The following is a 20247-nucleotide window of genomic DNA, read 5'->3' as shown; positions in this document are numbered from 1 at the left end:
CTCTGACTTTCTCTGACATTTCTCCTCATATTCCTCTTCACTTACCACCCCCTCCCACACTAAATACAAGTGGAAGATCGCCTCCCAGTTTCCTGATCGATAGGAAAGATTCCTGTTGAACAGTATCTGACCTCAAGCCAAGAAATGAGTCTAAAACCTCTGCTTTCCTTGCCCCATACTCACTCTGGGTGGCTGCAGCCTCCGGTCTGGCTTTGTTTCCTCTCATCCTTTTATTAGCTGCCTAATGGGCAGCCCAATTAATCTGCTCATCTGTGAAGGAGGATGGCTCACAATGAGCTCCTCCGCTTCCAGAAGCCATCCTCTGAGGCAGCACGGCCAGGCCCTGAGCACAGGCTGGCTCCTTGATGGAGCGCTGCCCCAGGAGCCAGGGTCAATTAGTGGACAGATTAAGCAATTACTAGCCCCTAACAAGGTTGCCTGGCATCATTACCCTGCCTGTTTACTGGCAAACTACAGCTTTCATATGAAGACCAACAAATAAATTAGGGCATCTGGTCGACTGCGGCTTCGGCGGCGAAGTAAATGATGTCCAACTGGCTCTCGGCTGCCGATGGATTCTCAACCCCGGCCTAATGAAAAGCCCAAGTTGTCCCTCACTGGTCATGGCAGCTCTGGAATGTGCCTCTGAGCGACTTATCATTCCAAGGGCTAAGTGCCTGCCACTGGGCATGTGGATTGTTCTTAGTTACCCCGCTGCTTCCTCCTGTCTGGCTGTCAAAACCTACTTATCTTTCAGGGCCCAGCTCAAAAGCTTCTTTCTCCTTGATGCCTTTCCTGCTCTCTCCAGCAGGAGAGGAGTTCTCCTTCTGTACTTTTGGGAGGGTTTTGTACTCTCCTATCACTTTCCAGCATTACAGGAATTTCATGGAATGCCAGAGCTCCATTTTGCCTATTTTTCTCGGGTCTCTGATGAATAAGTAGAAACGTGGAGAAAAGGAGGGACAAGGCAAGGACCCAGTTCTTGTTTTCTCACCCCCTCTCCTGTAGATATATGCAGGCCATCGCCAGGATATCAGCGACAGCAGTGACAGAGTCAGGTTTGCCCTTCAGGACAGTCCCTCTGGCTATAGTGATGAGGGCACACTCTGGAGGTGGTTGCTGGCACCTACGCCAGGTGCGGTTGTTTTCATCCAGGCCAAGTATGATGGTGGCGTAGAACAGAAGAGAGGCAGAGGGATGGAGATGAGGGTCAGATTTGCTAGCTTCAAGGAAGAGACTTGGAGACCACCTGAATGTGGGAAGAGAGTCCTGGAGAATTCAACTCTTCTAAATCTGGTGACCTGAAGGAGAGGTAGTTGTTGGTGCCAGTGAGAAGCAGAGAGGGCAGCCAGCCCCAGAGTCTGGGAACAGAGGACCCTCAAAGTGGGGAAAGGAGCAGGCTTGGGGGCATTGACAAAACTTCTCTGTCCTCTTGTGACTTCTCCTTTGTGTTTCCTGGTGCACCCATCAGCCACTTGAGGACTGAGACCCCTAAGGTCCCTGACTCCATCGTCATCCAATCTGATGTCAGCCTTTAGCTAACAGCACGCCCATTAGGGAGCAACTCTAAATTTATTGTTTAGAGTTATCCTGCCTCTCCCCCATGTCTGTCTCTCAAGACCCAGGGGGCCCTCCAAGGCACAGCTCATATGCCATCTTTTCCTGGAGGCCCACCCTGTACTCTTCAGCAGGACATGCTCTCCCCCAGCCCATGAGCTTCAATATTACATCTTGAACTGTCTCTTGGAAACAGAGATATTATTTGTAAAATTCACTGGGCAACACCTAATCCGTAGCCGTACATTCACAGTGGCTAACAACATAGGCCAAAATCACCTGCGGAGCTGCGTTTTCCCAGCTGAGGGAAATGTGCTCCTCCTTCTTGAAACACTTTGAGGTTAACCCAGGTGCTTCTCTTTCTCCAGGGATCATTGACTTCCTCATAAGCCAGCACCCTATTGCTCGTGCCCTACGGGAACACCTGGTCTTCAAGATTGCACCCATGCTCAACCCTGATGGCGTCTACCTGGGCAATTACAGGTGAGGGATGGGAGAGAATGCTTGGATGGTGGTGTGGAAGCAGGAAGAAAAAGGGGATAGGTTTTTGAGCAAGAATTTTCAGACTACCCACGAGTTCATTAGAGGAAGTTTCACCCTGGCTCTTGAGAATGTGACTAATGGGCCTTGGCTGTTTCATTCACAGTCACCTGAGGTCACTTGCTCTAGTTTTCTGGGCAGCTTGCTGGACCAGGAATCAGGAGACTTAATATCAGTTTTGGCACCTACTTCCTGTGTAACCTTGGGGAATTCACTTTCCCTCTCTGATGCATTGCAGTTTCTCTTGCATAATTAAGACAATAATTACTTTCCTGGCAGGGCACTTGTGAGCATCAAAAGAAACGGTGGCAATGAACGTGCTTTGCAGAATATCATATGGTGGTGATAAAGGTTACTGTTTTGTTTCCGGGTTTCTTCTTGGAGATTATTAATGAAGGAGAGTAGCATCCCAGATCACGTGAACGGCATTTCTCTTTGGTGTGGGCATACCGGCTAGCCCCACACTCACTCAGGCACTCACATCTTGAACTCTTTCTCCTGGCTTAGCACCATAATTTACAGCCGAAAATTCCACTACCAGGGGAAACATCTGCTGAGAGAACATTGAATCCTCTGAGAGTGTTATTACCCTTATTTCACGGTTGAGGCAACAGACTGGCCCAAAGTCATACAACCAGTAAATCATTGACTGTCTAACTTCACTGCCTAAATTATACAGCTTGAGAGCTGATTAGTCCCACAACTCTCAAGGTAATATTCAAACTCCCTAGCTTTGATGCAAAGCTTTGTGTGACCTGGTGCCTCACCTCCCACCCTCTGGTCTTAGAACTGTTGCTCTGGTCTCTCTAAGGAAGGCCTGGTTCCTTACACAGGTCCTGTTGGTGCCTGATACCTTACCTTCATAAAGGACCTCTGTCCAGAGCCTCCTGGTCCCTTCCTCATCTTACTAACCCTTCCTCACAACTCAGCTCATGCCTCTTCTTCTAGAAAACATTCTGCAAACCCTGAAACAGAATTGGTCATTCCCTTCTCTGAGCTCCCACAGGCCTGGCTACTGAACATGTCTTATCCTATTGCATGGACCCCACTGGTCCTAAAGCCACCAGAGGGAAAGCACTGAGCCTTAATGGTCCTCGTGTCCCCAGTGCCTATCAGCAGGGATCAGCACATAGTAGATGCTCAAAAAGAATTTGGTGGATATGAGAGAAGGAAAGGGATGACTTTATTGATGAAGGCACTAAGGCTCAGAGATGAGATGGGACCTGCCCAAGTTCAGTGACAGAGCTCAGACCAGAACCCACATTGCCTGACATCCCATCAGGTCCATTTTAAACAGAGCTGGTTTAAGGCTTTCCCAGAGTGTGACAGTTGGTTCCACAGGGGCTCCCTAGTACCCCTGGGTATGAGTTAGAGAGAACCCATGGGATGCATGATGCCTTAATTAAAGACAGTTTTGCTTCCTCTCTTAATTGGCTCAAGCGATGGCTCATTAGCACGGGCAGGTTTTATGGCTGCTGCAGGCCTGGGAGCAGTGCCTTTCCACCTTCCCTGGACAGAATACTCTGTTAGTGATAATGTTGGTGGAAGGACCATTTGATTGATGTTAACATTTCTGTTTAATTACACGAGCGGCTGTGGTCAGAGAGAGGTCAGTACTGTTCACTACACACACTTATTTATGTCATCATCCGCTGTCCGGGGATAACCAGTTGGAAAGAGGTGTGTGACCTTGGCCAAAATGCCTCCTCTCTCTGGGCTTCAGATGGCCAGTGGGGTGGTGCTGGGTAGCTGGCTGCTTCCTACATGTCCTCAAGCTGTCCAAATTTTGTGATTTGGGGAGTTCAGGATAAAAGAGCTCCACTCCTCAGAAACGGTTCGGTACCGAAGTTTAAAAGCCTCGCGTTCTCCTAGTGAGAATGTGTGATTCTCATTCTGAGAGTTGAAGAAAATCTCTAACCACAGGCATTAGTCCTGTTGCTAAAATAGCTGAGTAGCAACAAAGAGCCTATCATGAGAATTCACCATTCAAGACTGGGAGAATGTGAAAAATAGTAATCAAGACTCCAGATGGAGAACTTCAAGGTGCCGTAGAGGTCCTGTAGGCCAGCCCCTGCACGGTGCCCCGTGGTTTGGCGGGACTTATCCAGGCATTATGGGGGAAAAAAGATTTGGAGTTCAAGTGAATTTGGGAAACACAGAGTTCAGCAAAGTTCAACAAGTTCTTTCACAATAAGACTTTTCAGTTTTGAAAATGCTAATAAACGGGAATCCCAAGAGGGGAATATAGTGTCCAGTGTTCCCCAAAGGAACCCTTTTCCTAAACAGCTCGCTCCCCTGCCACCCCCTCACCCGCTCCACCGCTACCCTGTCCCCAGAGGTGGCAGGGTTTCTGAAACACAATCTGGGAAAGGCCACTACGAGAATTCCCCGCTTGCCACCCAGCACCGTGTGTCAGGCGTTCACACACTTATTTGATCCTCGTAGCAGCTCTATGGAGGAGCGTCTCTGAAGCTTTCTCTGCTTGCAAATAATAAAAACCTACTCCAATTAGCGTGAGTACAGGAGGAAAAGCAGGAGGGAGTCGGGGGGGAGGAGCAAAGGACAGAAGGCGGCAGGTGGGAAGGAAGGTTGCTTGTCAGAACCTCAGGGCAGCACACAGAGCCCCACTCACAGACCGCCTCGCAGCGCTGGGGTCAGCCCCACCTCCCTCACGTGCTCCCTGACCTTCACTCTCTACACCTCCCCGCAGGACGTGCAGTCTCGCAAGCCTCAGTGACGTTGAATCACCTGCCTTAAGTCGTGTGGCCTGTGAGGAGTGGGCAGGGGTGCAGGCGTGCCCCAGCCAAGCTGTGCTCCTGGGCTGTCCTGTACCCCCTGCTGGCACCACACACACCAGACCCAGAAGAGCAGCAGACAGGCCTGTCCTCCAGGCGCCCCTTCTCCCCCGACCCCGCTTCCTCTTCCTCCTCCTCCTCTTCCTTCTTCTTCCTCCACATTAAAGAACCATGTAATCTAGTCTAGGAAGGAGAGTAACACTTCCCAGATTTGATCACACAAAGCTTTTATTTAATAATACAAGTACCTATTCCATGGTATTTATAGTAGAATAGACAAGGTGCACTCTAGCATTTAATGGCCGATGATGGCAGCTGTCCCATGAGAGAGAATGCGTTTTATGTAAGAGGGCAGCAGTGTTTACTTACTAGACTACTGTATGCGCTCCCAGACTCTGGCTTATGGGAGGAGTAGAGAGGGCCAAAGTTACAGCAACCACAGTGCACTCTCCAGCAGCCCTCTAAGACAGTTAGATGGTGTAACGGTAGAAACAATGATACTACGGCAACTAACAAAAACACAGAACAACTATACCCTCTGTCTCACTTACTACACTCCAGCAACACTGGCCATTTTTTTCAGTTCAGGTCTGAGGTTCAATGCCACTTCACAGAAAGGCCTGCCTAGATTCTCCAAAATAAATTAGGGCTCCCATTACACTCTTTCAGAGCACTCTGTACTGTCCTTTCAGAGCCCTGGCCCCAATTTGTAATCACGTGATTATCTATTTGATGACTGTCTCCACCTCTAGACTCTAAACTCCGTGAAGGCAGGACTTCATCCCCAAAGCCTGGCATGGTGCCCAGCATAGAAGCGGCCTTTGATATATATTATCTGAATGAATACATACACACCACAGCAGTGTTTCGCAACTGTGCCACGGCACGGAGCTACGGTCCCCAGGCAAACAAGTCATCACCGCATGCCGTCAGCTCCCAGCCCTTCACTTTCAGCAACTCGGCCTCCTAACCCCAGTTGTTTTGATCATACGCTGTTGCGACATAAATACTATGATGAGCTGCTGTAGTGATTTAGTGAACGCTGGGTTCAGAGGCACACTTTGTTATTGTACATTACATCTAAAAGCCACCTTTGATCATTACCGTGACTCTCTGAGAAAGGAAAGTCAGTTTTTATTATACCCATTTGAGCAAAGGGGAAACCAAGTCTGCAGAGGTGAAGAGCCCGTTCAAAGTCCTATGGTGTGTCCAGGACTCTCCACACCCCCGGGCACTGCCTGTGCCTTACAAGCTGGAGTTGGGAGCAGAGAACTAGCAGTCTAACTTCCCCCACTCTCGTGAGTCTTCTAGTCTTGGGGCAAGACACTTCTCTCCCCTGGCCTCAGTTTCCCCCTGCCCTCTTGGAAGAGGAAAATGAAGTGAAAGGCGCTCTTCGTCATTTAGTAGAAGCACTAGGGAGAGGCTCTGTCAAGAATGGTACAGCTATAGCATGGATGAACCTTGGGGACATTATGCTAAGTGTAATAAGCCAGACACAAAAAAACAGATTTTTTTATGATTCCACTAATATGAAGTACTTAGAGTAGTCAAAAATCATAGAGACAGAAAGTAGAATGGTGATTTCCAGGGGCTGGGATGAGGAGCGGGGAAGAGAGTTATTGTTTAATGGGTATAGAGTTTCAGTTTTACGAGATGGAAAGAGAGTTTTGGAGATGGTTGCACAACATTATGAATACTTAATACCACTTAATTGTACACTTAAAAATGATTAAAATGGTAAATTTTATGTTATGTGTATTTTATCACAATAAAAAAATAATGGTATGACTTATCAATGAAATTTGAGCATCTTTGGAGTGCTCTAGGGGGATCTCGGGCCTAGGAGCTTTGAGGGATGAACGCTGTAACTTCAGGTATCATAGAGCCAAGAGCTACGAGGCAGTGGCTGGAAGGCCTTTGGGGTCGGGGGTGATGGGCTGAGTCCGTCTATGATGGCTGGCGATTCTCACTGTCCTGCAGTAGGTGTGGCTGTCCCACACAGTGCAACTCTTGCTCTCTCTCTCTGCCACGTCCTCCTCCCCATCACCTCCTTTACAGAGAAGACAACCTCCATCCCCACCTGTACCCCACTGAGCCTGTGTGATGTGCAAGTTGCCTTGCATTTGAAAAACAGACTCTCCATCTCCATATGACAATATGAAACTCTGCATTGGGTTTGCATTTCTTAATTAGGTGCTTGTCATTGTGTATTCCATAGAGCCACGTATAAGTAAATAGTCATAGACCTTTGAATAAATTTATTGGTTTTATTTATGTTTCTGGGCATAAAAATCTATAATTACCAGGTACAGCCTCCATATAACTGGTATTTAATGACAATTACTTTTTGTTACCATAGAAATGAGTCCAAAGTAGTTACCCATAATTTCTCATTTCCCAAACCTCACACGTGCTGAATTGCAATATTACCATAGTAATTGCCTATCAGTCATCATAAAATACGCAGTTACCCAAAGGATAGCAGGATGCTGTGAAATTTCTCATTTTGGGGAAGCCTCAGTGCTTCTTGGGAGTGTGGAGGTGGGGGAGAGGAGCAGACCTCCGTGGGTGGTGCAGAAATGATTCAGCTTTATCGCATGACACTGCAGACCCTGTGGTGGAAACGGACGCTGCTACGACCCGCAGACTCGCAACGCATTATGTCTCTGGGCCCTGGTGAGCCTCACATAGCAAAGAATGCTCCAGCGCAGTAAATCCAATTTAACTAAGGTTTGTCAGGGGCCTGCTGAGTGCCGGTCCCTGTGCTACGCCTTAGGGAAGCAGATGGAAATCAGAGGCGGTCCTTGGCAGTAAGAAGCCCAGTGTTTGTACTAGAGGCGTGAGTGTGAGGCTGTGGCGACCTAGACATAATCAGAGCTAATGTCTAAGTGCCTACTAACCACACGTTATATACATCATCTCCTCTGACCCTCACAACAGCCCTGAGGTGGAGGTAGTATTATGGCCCCTTTTTAATTAGAAAAGCAAATTGAGGCCCAGAAACACCAAGGAACTTGCCCCACGTCCCCCAGCAGGAAGGTTTACGAATCCAGGCAGGCCAGCCCTGGCCTGCTACAGATTCATCCCCCTGCTACACTGTATCCTGAAAGCAAGGACTGCTTCCTTCTGACTGGGGGTGACGAGGGAGGGTTTTTGAAGGGTGGATGGTATATAGACACACACAGATACACACAGATATACACACCACACGAGACACATACACATACACACACTCACCCACAGACATTGGAACTGACCAACCTTGCCCACCTCAACATCCAAAGGGGGAAACATTTTTAACTGTCCAAAATAGAATAGAACATAAAATTAGCTATGTAAAATGCAAAATACATGTCAATATTCTATTTGTTCTTTGACAGCATAAAACTATGCATTTTTCATCAACTAGAAATGGAAACAGAGATCCACTGCAAGTTGCCTCACCAAGCAATATCTGCCAGCCCCTCCTCACTGTGTCTCCTTCCCCCCCAGGCCTCATGTCCCCCCCTTGCTGCCTCTCCATAGCCTCATCAGCCTTGGAGTGGGATGGGAGCTCAAAGACCTCTTGTCCAGTGCCCTGCCCAGGGCAGGGAAACCTTAAGAAGTGCTGCACTGATGCCAGCTCTGACTGTTAGGGGGTGTTTATGTCCAGGCTAAACCTGATAGCCCATCACTTCTGCTTTCTGCCCCTGAAGGATTAGTCATGTTCAGTCCACCTTTTACATAGTAGCCCTTCAGCTGTTTGAGGATTGTGTGTCCCCACTCCTCCCCACTCCTCACTCACTCGAACCCCTGCCAGCTCCTGTTCTGCAGGCTGAACATCCCCAAAGCCTTACAACTTTTCATATGTAATCTGAAATCCATCCCTCTCCCTGTCCTTACTGCTGTGCCCTGTGCATACTCCAGATGTATGTCATGGTCTGTATTTGAGGCATGGGGTCCAGGATGGAACAGTTATAATGATGAGAATGATGATGGTGATGACAATGGCGATGGTGATGATGATGGTGATGGTGAATAGTTAATATCTATTGAACCTCCTGGGCCTGACCCTATTCTGGGTATTTTGCATGTATTGTTTAATTCTTAGAACAACTCTCATTATTCTCATTTTACAGATGAGGAGACTGAGGCATAGGTAGATTAGGTAGCTCCCTTAAGTTCATAGAGCTAGCTAGTGGCATAGGAGAAGGAAGGGACCATCACAAGCCTAATTCTGGGGATGTACTTCTCCTGGTACAGCCTACATGCCCATCGCTATCTGACACTGAGCTCTCGTCAACCTAAATCTTTCCACTTGCATTCCTGCTAAGTCACAACCCTCACCCCCCCCACACCCCACCTTCTCTGAGAACCTTACAAGGAGGCATGGACTGGGCAGAAATCACGCTGCCTCTTTGAACAAAGAGGAAACCAAGCCACAGAGAGGCTAAGTCACTTGCCCAAGGTCACACAGGGAGTGAGCCACATAGTTATTTAAGATGAAACGCAAGTGACGCAGGGGCCAGACAAAGCCTTACCTCCCAGAGACTCTCTCCCGCTTTATGTAACCTGCATGATGTTTCTACAGAGGCTGAAAGGACACTGGGGCAGGCAGCGTAATCAGGTGTCTAACCCACGAGTGCACACCGCTAAAACCAATTATTCAAATGAGCTTCTCAGCCGGGTTCCTCAGAAAAGGCCAGATGGCTAGATGTCTACGGAGGCAGCTCCCCATCTCTGTCCCTGCAAGCAGCTGAATAGCCTTTCAAAGTTAGAGTTGATAGTGAGTTGACTTTAATCATTGATTCTACAGTGAAGACAGGCCTCCGAGGAGACAGTAAGCCAGAATTAGTGGCTGGGGAGTCCGGAGGAGCAAAACAATATGATAGAATCAAAAACTTTATCATTCCCGGTCTTAGCTCCTAAACTGCTGCTGGAATAGTGTCAGTTCTCTATGTGCGATCCTTCCGGGGCCCCCCATTGACCATCAGAAGGAGCCTATACTCTGTAGCCTGGTCTTCAAGGCGGACACAGCGTCCAGGAAGCGCCTCCTCAGCTTCGCCTCCCACTGTCCCCCTTGCCCTGTGCGCAAACGCTCACCCGGGCGCACACTTCGTCCTGACCATCACCAGGGATCTGAGGGGGGCCTGGCCACGTGCTTGCCCTCCAGGAGGAGGCGCTGGTGAGATGGCTCCTGAGAGGAGAGTGGGAGTTAGTTGGGTGGAGAGATGAGCAACACATTCTCTACCAAAGGAATAATAATGTTAAATAACAGCAGTGATGGTAATAATGCAAACATTAATGCAATTATACAAGCTCTCGGACCCTATTCTAATAGTGTTTAATGTATTATTCCCCCTGGACATGTGGGGGTGAGAACTCGTCATGCTCCTGTTCCCACTCTCAGCCCACTTCCACCAGTGTAGGAGGAGACACAGGGGTCAGAGAGATAGAGGTCAGAATATTAGCTTTATTATTGAAAAAAGCAGAATTTGGAAGGCATGGCTTATATCTGTGACCAAAATTGACCTCCTTATACGTCACCCCAAAATTCAACTTCCCCACCAGCCACAAGCTGAGCGGGAAGGAAGCTGCCTCCCAGAAGCCACACCAAGTGGAGGAGAGGAGGACGGAACGGACCCTCCCTGCGGGGTCACAGATCCAAACAAGCTGTGCCAGGAGGGCCAGGCCCAACAGTCTCTGCTCCTTGTATCAGGTTGACCCGTCAGATAAGTTCCATCCCCTCCCTTGGGAAGAGGATGCGAGGGGATGGAGATGAAGAGCCATTCTCCTGATTCCTGGGGACTAAAAGTCCCCATTGGGATTGAAAGCAAAGGGGGGTTTCTCCCAACAACCCCATGAAACTATGAAGTAGCTTCTTATATTATCCTCATTTCACAGACAAGGAAATTGAAGCATATAGAGCAGTGAACTCACTTGCCCAAGGTCCCATGTGAGGGAGATCCAGGAGTCAAAACGAGAGAGCTGACTCGAAGCCCAAGAGCTCAGCCTCTGAGACCTGCTGCCTGAACCCCGAGTGAACAGGAGCCCTGAGGACTACCAGGTGGTCTGGAGTGGCTAGTGCACATGGTCAGGGCTGCAGCCTATGATGTAGGTTCACACACTGCACAAAGGCTAAGAGGGCAGATGGAGGCCAACAAGCCTTGCCACTTGGAGATGTTGCACCAGCCCGCAGAAGGGTGTGCCTTTTTGTAACTAGCTCATAGGACATATAATGTGCAAGCCTTGCATGGTGTACAGGTTGGGGGACGTGACACAAGAAGCTTAAGGAATAAGTTGGGACTAGTTTGTGGAAGACCCTGAGTGTCATGCCAAGATGAAACCCTAAGACCAGCTAACACGTGTATAGCGCTTATGTCAAACAAGACGGTGTCCCCAGCATTTACACGGCTGATCTCATTTAATCCTTTAAACAACCCTCTGAGGTAGGCAGAATCCACATTTTGCAGATCAGGGCTGAGGCACAGAGAGGTTAGGCCACCAGCTAATCCATGGGCCCTCCAGGGTCTTACCCAGGCAGTGTGGCTCTGCAGTCCACACTCACAACCTAAGCCACTTCTCAGGCTCAGACCAGGTGGGCAAGGGTCTCGCCAGCTCCCAGATCTGTGAAGACCTAAAGGACTTTTCTTTCCCTTATGCTTCCTCTGCCTCTTTTCATTAATGGAATGGAAATAGCCTTCCTAGCCCCAAGGGCCAGTACTGTACACTCCTTTAGAAAACGTGCCCCCTTGGGCCTTTAAAATGGTTCTTTTGACACTTTGTAAGTGTTCTTACAGAGATAAAAATAATCCAGTAGTTCTGGAATGGACTTTCAACTCTACCCTTACATAGCTGTATGACCTTGGCCTCAGTTTCCCCATCTTTGAAATGGGGAGATTGGGTTTTATGAAATCTTGGGTCCTTCTAGTTGGTGACTGGCTCTCAGAATTGCTTTAAGCCTCAGTGTGGAAATCCCCCCAAGCCCGGGTGTTTGTTGCTGACCAGCAGGAGCCGGAAAGGAGGGGGCTGAATCCCGGAGCACACAGTCTCCACGGGAAGGGAGAGGGCACTCCAATGACGGTTCTCCTTGTCCACCAGGAATAAGCTCCAGGAGAAAGGGCCCCAGGGAGTCTAATGTTAGAGATGACCCCTTCCCCAGGTGTGGTCTCATCACCTCCTTCCCCAATCCTACCACCTTGCCAGAAGGACCACCACTACAGGGTCAAGACCATGCTGATCCCTGGAGGTCGGAACCCTGAGTGCTCATCCTGGCTCTGCTATGAACCTTGGGCAGGTCCAGGGCCGCCTCCCATGGCCATGCAATTTGTGCACTGCACAAAGGCTCCTGGTCAGGGGGTCAAGATGGGCTGCAACTCTGCTCCCGACCCCACGTCTGGCTAGAACAAGTGACATCACTTTGTACTTCACCCACCCAGAAGGGGCACCTGTTTTTAAATTATCAGCCTGGAGTGGGGGGGAGGGCACCTTCTGTCAATTTGCGTAAAGGTGCCTTTTGTGCTAGGTCTTATTTGAGAGCCAGTTTCCCCATTTAAAAATTAAGGATGTTGGGACTTCCCTGGTGGTGCAGTGGTTAAGAATCTGCCTGCCAATGCAGGGGACATGGGTTCAAGCCCTGGTCCTGGAAGATCCCACATGCCACGGAGCAACTAAGCCCATGCACCACAACTACTGAGCCTGTGTTCTAGAGCCTGCGAGCCACAACTACTGAAGCCCACCTGCCTAAAGCCCGTGCTCCGCAACAGGAGAAGCCACCGCAATGAGAAGCCTGCACACCGCAAAGAAGAGTAACCCCCACTCGCCACAACTAGAAAAAGCCCACGCGCAACAACGAAGACCCAACGCAGCCAAAAATAAATAAATAAATAAATTTATTTAAAAAATTAAGGGTGTTGCATCCACCCCTCACCTCACATGAGTCCCTCTATCAGGCCCTGAGCTGACTCCCAGGGCTGCTAAGAGAGAATAGAGTGATGGTTAAGAACATAGGCTTTAGAGCTGAGCACACCAGGTTCAAGTCCTGCCTCTGTCCCTTGTCCTTGCTGAGCTAGGGGCAGATTGCTTAACCTTTCTGTTTATTTCCATTTCTTCAGTTTAACTGCAAGTTGGCTGTGTACCTGACACTGGGCTAACACTGAAGAATCGATGGCAAATGAAACTGATTTAGTCTCTGCCCTCCCAGTGCTTTTAGGTCTTTGAGCAAAACATGAATTTGTCCAAGGTCATAAAACTACTCAGTGGTCGATCTGGGACTCAAACCCAAATCCTTCTGAATTGGAGCCTATGTAATTATCCATCCTCCTCCTCTGCCTCCGCAGCCTGGGTCACATCCTTGTTGTGGTCATCTAAGAAGGAATGTGAGGGGAATGCTTTAAATATCTCGGTGGTGGTGATGGAGAGGTGATTGTTATAATTATCCCTTGTGTGTGTGTTTGAGACAAAGGACACTGCCCGCTCCCCTCTGTCTCCACCACAGCAGAGCCCAGCCCACCTGCTAAGCATTTTGCAGGAGCTGTTGATGACAGCTTGTCTGGCATCCTGACACTGGCCAATCAATAGAGCTGGAAGGTGGCTCAGGCCAAGGGCAACTGAATCCCAACCTCTTAGTGGCATTAAATAAAGCAATATTTATTTTGCTTTTGGTGCAAATATACTTAATCCAATGCAGCTCATTGGTAATGCTGAAAAACTGCTGCGTTTGAGGGACAATTGCATGCGCACCCCATACATCTCTGCTTGTCAACGCCACCCTTCCAGGAGCACACAGCCCTACCGTGCTGAGGACAAGACTGACCTGGAGGCACCAAACTGCCTTTTTCTCTACCCTTTAGAGGATATGAAAAGGAAATCCTAAGGAGGGGAATTAAAATCATTGCTCTCATTCCAGCTGCCATTATTGCAACAGGGATGAGGCACAATGCCCTTCACAAGATGGAGCTATTTATTTGCCATTTAAATAATGTTCTCTGGAACCATGTATCTCTGCCATTGGGCCGAAGAGAAGGAGAGCAGTACAGGAAGAGCAGACAGAGGAGTAGCCTAGCAACTCTTTCACAGATCACATAGCCTCCTTGATGGCTGGGGGGACCTCAAAGGGTCACTGGGTTCAGTAAGACCTGGGTTTGAATCCCAGCTCTATATTCTAGTAGTTGTCAAGTGACCTTCTCGAAGTCATATCTCTCTTGGATTTTATTTGCTCATTTATGAAATGGGGTTAAACACTACCTACCTACCTCACTTGGCTATTGTGAGAGTGTCTAGCACGTAACAAGTGCTTAAATACTTTTCAAAATATGTCTTCAAGTAATTATCTAAACCTTGTTTACAAACCTTCAGGGTATTTGTTCATGCATTTGTGCATCTATTCAATAATCTATATATTCAATAGATATATTGAACCTTCTCAGCACCTCAGTCTATAGTAGGGAAGTTGGAGTGGAGGTAGGCAAGATGACACAGACATATTCCCTGGCCTCATTGGGCTCACAGTTTGGAAGAAGAAAGAAAAGATACTCAAGAGTATCTCCAACTCAAGAGGAAGAAGTTATATATAAACTTGACTTTCATAAATTTGGATTTTCTAGAATGGTCCTAATGTCAAATATTCGATATTCTTGGTGCCATAGATAGCCCCTCTCATGTTAGAACATGGGTCCTGATTTTGAGCTCATGCAGAAATTTTACCTTGAAAATAAATAGCAGAATAGTAGAGGACCAAGGAGACACAGGCCCAGAGCAGAGACCCCAGATTTCATACTAAGTGACCCTAAAGTGGCAACCATAGGGGTGAGAGCCGGACATCTGGAAGTCATCTTGTCCATTCCCCTATCTTTAGGCAGCTGAAACCACTGAAGAGTAAGAACCTGCACCAGCACTGCCTTCCCAGTGCCTATAGCCCGGGGAAGGACACAAGCATAAAACACAAGCATAACACTGTTAGAAATGCATAGAATTTCCAAGCTTTCTACTTCCCTCACTTCGCACATACCATGAACTCTGCCTGGAATGCTCTCTCATGTCTTGACTTTGGCAAACTCCCATCTTCTCTTCAAAGCTCTGAGCAATGTGAGAACTCCTAGAGGCAAGGACTGGGTCTGATGCAAATCTCAAATGTTGGAAAATGCATGCAATTAATGTTAAGATATTGGTAACCCTTAACTATTTGGCATTTCTTTTAAAAACTGTATCAATCCTTTTTCTAGAATATTTTGTTCTCCTTGTATTTCAACTTCACTTTATTCAAAATGTATGCTTCCTCCAAGTCCCTAACTTTGGAGGTAAAGCCCAATTATTGATGCTTTGAATCACTTAATGAGAGAGCGGGAAGAGTCCTCCATGAGTGAAGTATAACACCCTTGTTTTACAGAGAAGAGCATGGAGCCCAGGGGAGGGAGGTGACTTTCCCAAGATGATATAGATATTAGAGGTGAGGCCTGTCCCCCAGGCCCTAGCCAGGGCTTTACTTTACTAAGACGTTTTCTTCAATAAATAGCAGTCTTTCTACTGATAGACTGGTTGCCAATAAAGCAGTCTTCAAAAATCATCTCAAAAAAACCCAGCACAGGTACTACTGATTTCAGAGTTCCACAAATGCTTTAGCTTCTAAAGAGCTCCAGGATTCCTGGGGATTGAGTTGCCTTTGAATCACCAGCCATACTCTGCTTTCATCTGTAGGCTGGATCAAGGAGTGGATCTTTCAGGATCTCTCACCAATAACACTTTTCCTTCAGTTTCAAATCTCACTTTTTTGAATCAAAGAGGCTTCCTGGAAGCAGTATGGCCAGGTGTGAAGACCATGGAGCCCAGGACCAGGACACCTGGATTCCAGTCTGGGCCCTGTGGAGTACAGGTTAGGCGACCTTGGAGGAATGGCTTACCTCACCTTCTCTGGCCCTCAATGCTCCCACTTGAAAAACGGAATCCACCTGTGTGGCTGGATGGTTGTGAGAACTGTATCATATGAGATAGGAAAATGCTTGGGAAAGAATGAAATGTTCATTCAACAACTAAGTCTTTATTGTCTACTGTAGTCCAGGCTCTTTGTCAGGCACAGGAGTACAAACACAAATAAGACATCATCCTTGCCCTTGAGGAATTCATGGTCCAGTGGGGAAGACAGACTGAATAATTACTATATCTTGTGCTGTAGCCACTCCGATGTGGGAGCAGTGGATGCCATGGGAGCAGAGGAGAAGCACCCATCCCACATTTGCGGAGAGTAAGTCAGCACGCCTTCCTGGAGTAGATGATATTTAGATTTAGACAATTTCAACGATACCACAGTCACCACCACTGCCACTGTCATCACTGGCTACTGTTTATTCAATATTCATTCTGTCTGAGGATTCTGCTGGGCCATTTACAGACACTAGTTCATGTATGCAATCCAGAAGGTCGAGGTTGTTATCCTCATTTTACATATGATAAAACAGAAACCCAGAGGGGTTTTAAAAAAAGAAATTTTGAAAAGGTCACACAGCTGGTAAGGAGTACAGCCAAAACTGAAGCCTAACTGACTCCCAAAGCTTCTGGTCTTCCCAACGTAACCTCATTGTTCTGTGTGACTCCGTGGGGCAAGACTGAGACTGATGGGTGAAGTCACCGGAAGACAAATTTCAGCTAAAGAGAAGGAAGACTTTCTTAACAGAGCTGTCCAAGAATGGGATAAGCTGCTTGGGGAGGCGGTGGGTACCAGGTCCTGGAGGTGTCATGGAACAGGCTGGTGACTTGGCCAAGACTTTGTTGAGGACATTCTTGTTTGGAAGAGGGAGAGGTAGGTAAGCTAACCATCTCAAAGGATACAGTTTATGATTAAGTCTTGTCATCAACGACAATGTTCCCTTCCAAATTTTTAGATGCTCAGTACGGGCTGGAAGAGCTCTCTGGGAACAGCACCCAGACCAATGGTTTTGTCTCCTTGGTAACCAGCCATTGGGAAGTGGGCAATATAGGGGCCTGCTGGCATTTTCCATAAATTAGCCCACAGAGCCATATGGTTAGGGATGCTCTCAGTTAAAGAAGCAGGAACTGACTCCGCCACTTGAACAAAAATGGAATTTATAGGAAGGGGCTTACAGAATGAAGCAGAAGCTGGAAGACCAGACTTGGAAAACAACTAATTAACAGAGTAGCTCTGGAGGGCAGAAAAATTGGCTGTTGGCAGGAATAATCTATCTCTCTTCCACGGTAGCACTGCTGTATGACCCAACTCCCAGCGTGGCATCACCTAGTCCAAGTTTAAGTGCTGGACAGAAGTAGCTGTTGCCTGAGTCTGGGTTTCCTGCCGCTGCTCTGGATGCCAGGTCATTGGGCCCATCTCTCTTCTGGGGTTAGAGAAAAGGCACCGTCACAGTGTCATCATCTTTTAATGATGGAGGAACGAACGCTCCCTAATCCTGCCCCATCTAATCACAGAGTTAGATACTAGGAATTCCCCAGAGAAAATGGGCAAATGCCTACTACCTTAGGAGAGAACAGGGCATGGATGTGAGCTCAGATCTGCCTGATTTCCAAACTGGGAAGAAAGCCAGGAGGTCATCCCTGACCACTGCTGTCTGCTGCCCACTCCAGCCCCTGATGGACTGCAAACCGATTAGTCTGTGCCACTGATATAGCATGTAGCACAAAACAATGATAAAGTACAAGGAAACAACAACATAACATTTTTGATCTGCTATTATGTGCCAGAACCTGTGCTATAAATTAAGTTTGTCCTCACTTAATCCTGATAACATGGTCCTGAATTATAAATGTACATAAGCCTGTGAGGAGATCTTCTTTCTCCTGTTAGACTATGTTTCTTGTGAGCACGGAATGTCAGACTGCTTGTAAACTGATCCTGACATCACCCCTTCTCTCAAGCAAGTTGTTTATAACCCTCTGTGCTTCAGTTTCCACATCTGCAAAATGGGAATAATAATAGTACCTCCCTCATAAGGTTGACCTAGATAAAGTATTTCACACTTAGTAAAGTACTTAATTCTTGGGACAAAGTAATGTCTGTTGACCGTGACCCCTTGACTGTGATGATGATACTGTTGTAACCTGCATATGACTGTTTCTGTCCCCACTTTGCCATCAATGAGAAGCCAACACCAGCACCCAATTCATCTAAGTATAGCAATGCAAAGACGAAACAGTGAACCTCCATGCCGGGCACTCGAGGCCCTTACATTTCCCCTCCCACTCCCTTTACAGCTCACCATCACCACCTCTTCACTACATATATACATAGTACTCTATGATTCAGTCAAATCAAATTGTCCACCATTCCCCCAATAGCCTGGGTGGCTTCACAGTTCCTTTCTTTGCTTGCACTTTTCCTTCTGCCACCAACACCTGGAAAAATTCTATTCATTCAGCAAGACCCAACTCAAATGATTTTTCCTCAGTGAAGCCTTTCCCTATGTGTCCCCACGAAACATTAGTTATTCTCCCACAGGGTTCCCAGCCAGCTTACTTTAAGTGATGGGGGAAATTATTATTATTTACTCCCCAACACCACCCCAACCACCTTGAAGGAGGGGTCCTCGGTAGAATACTTTATTTTTCTGAGTAAGATGAGCAGTGGGGTTGTAAATGTAACAAGCTGAGAGGGGGTTGAGTTTTAGAACTTAAGGAACTAGAGGGGTTGGGAAAATAAGTAGGGATGGGTAAAATAGTAAAATAAGATGGGATGGAAGGGAGAGAAAAGAAAAGGGGGACAATTTGGGCAAAGAAGGGGGGGACAATTTGGCAAAAAGTCCATCAGTTTTGAATCTGGTTAAAAATCTGCGAAGAGCAGAATTTTATCCTATAGGTGATGGAGAATCATAGATGAATCTTGATCAAGAAGGCAAGATTGTCAGATCTGTGTGGGAGACATTCTGGAGACAGGAAGAGGATGGATGCGGTAATCTGAGTTGTGAGCAAGAACAGGGTTTCTGAAGTTGTCCCTCAGCCTGGGCTGGCCTGGAGAAAGCCTACAGTGTGCAAAGGCCCAGCAGATGGAAGCGTGGGCCCAGAGACCTGGGGGTGGTGCATCTTTCCAAGGACAAGCAAGGCTTTGAGTCAATCTGGAGGAAAAAAAGGGAAGGAAGAGGGATAGGAGGAGACCAGAGGTCACGGTCCCACTTGCCCTGGTGAAGTAATTAATGTGTCCATGGGAGATTGTGGAGAAGGTGGGCAGGGTAGCCCTCACTGAGCAGGTGACCTGTGAGCAAAGACTGGCACTAAGTGAGAACGAATCACTCAGCCATCTGGAGGAAGAGGCTTCCAGGCAGAGGGGACAGCCTGTCCGAGAGCCCCGGGGCTGCAAGTACTCAGTTTGTTGGCGGAACAGTAGGAGGCCAGAACCTGGCAGAGAAGAAGCAGGAGTGACCGTGTTAGGAGCTGAAGTCAGAGAAGATAATGGGTGGAACACATGGGCACTTGTAGCTAGTGGTAAGGACTTTGGCTCTTACTCTGCATCTAGCAGAGAACCATTTGAGCAAAGAAGGGACTCCATCAGACTTATGTTTTAATAGGATCACCCTGGGTGTTGTGTGCAAAAGGGGGAGGGTATGTAGGGTGAGAGGTGGGGTAGGAGGATGGAAGGGTGGAAACAAAACCAGGTAAGAGATTATTACAATACTCCGGACCTTGGTCCAAGCTCAAGGTGATAGCAGTGGAGGTGATAAAGAAGTTCTGGGTTCTGACTATATTTTGAAGGTAGACACAATGGATTGGCTGTGGGTGTGAGACAGAGAGGAACAGTGGGGAAAGCGATGGTTTTGGCCTGAGCCTTCTTTCTGGCCCTGTATTGGAGATGCGCATGCGTCTGTGGTCTCAGGGCATGGACACTGAAGTGAGACTGCTCCGCAGAAATATGTTTGAACCTCTCTGTGACTCAGTTTCTTCTTCTGTAGAGCAGGAATTATAATAATAGTGACCTCATAGGGTTGTTGAAGGTGACTGAATTAATACATGTAAAATGCTCAGCACTATCTCTGGCAAAAAACAAACAAACAAACATGTGCTAGGTAAGTGACATAATGACTGCTCCTGTACTGACTCTGACTTTGGGTACTGCCTAGGTGCTCTCTGATGGGGTTCGACCTGAACCGTCACTGGCTGGATCCCTCTCCGTGGGCCCACCCCACCCTGCATGGGGTGAAACAGCTTATCATTCAGATGTACAACGACCCAGTGAGTAACTGAACCCCCTCAGCCGCTGCTGGTCTTACGGCTTGATCTGGGAAAGGGCAGTGTTGTACTGGGAAGGCCCACTAGGAGCTGCAAAGTAGGAATTCAGGGTCAAAACCCGGGAGGGACTAGGCCTGCTGGTCTCTTCTCTGACTTGGACAAGTGCTTCCCCACCCCTCACGAATACTGGCTT

General features: G+C 47.7%; 1 protein-coding gene across 1 annotated transcript in view; it reads left to right on the top strand.

The window, feature by feature from the left end:
• Nucleotides 1-20247, top strand: part of AGBL4 (AGBL carboxypeptidase 4) — a 1384112-nt gene that overhangs the window by 1256543 nt on the left and 107322 nt on the right. The window contains exons 8-9 of the mRNA XM_059898403.1: nucleotides 1926-2040; nucleotides 19946-20057. Coding sequence (XP_059754386.1) covers nucleotides 1926-2040; nucleotides 19946-20057 — 227 coding nt within the window. The remainder of the gene's footprint in view (nucleotides 1-1925; nucleotides 2041-19945; nucleotides 20058-20247) is intronic.

This window comes from Balaenoptera ricei, chromosome 1, assembly GCF_028023285.1.
Source record: "Balaenoptera ricei isolate mBalRic1 chromosome 1, mBalRic1.hap2, whole genome shotgun sequence".
NCBI classification, from domain to species: Eukaryota; Metazoa; Chordata; class Mammalia; order Artiodactyla; family Balaenopteridae; genus Balaenoptera; species Balaenoptera ricei.
This window is presented reverse-complemented; position numbering and strand designations above follow the sequence as displayed.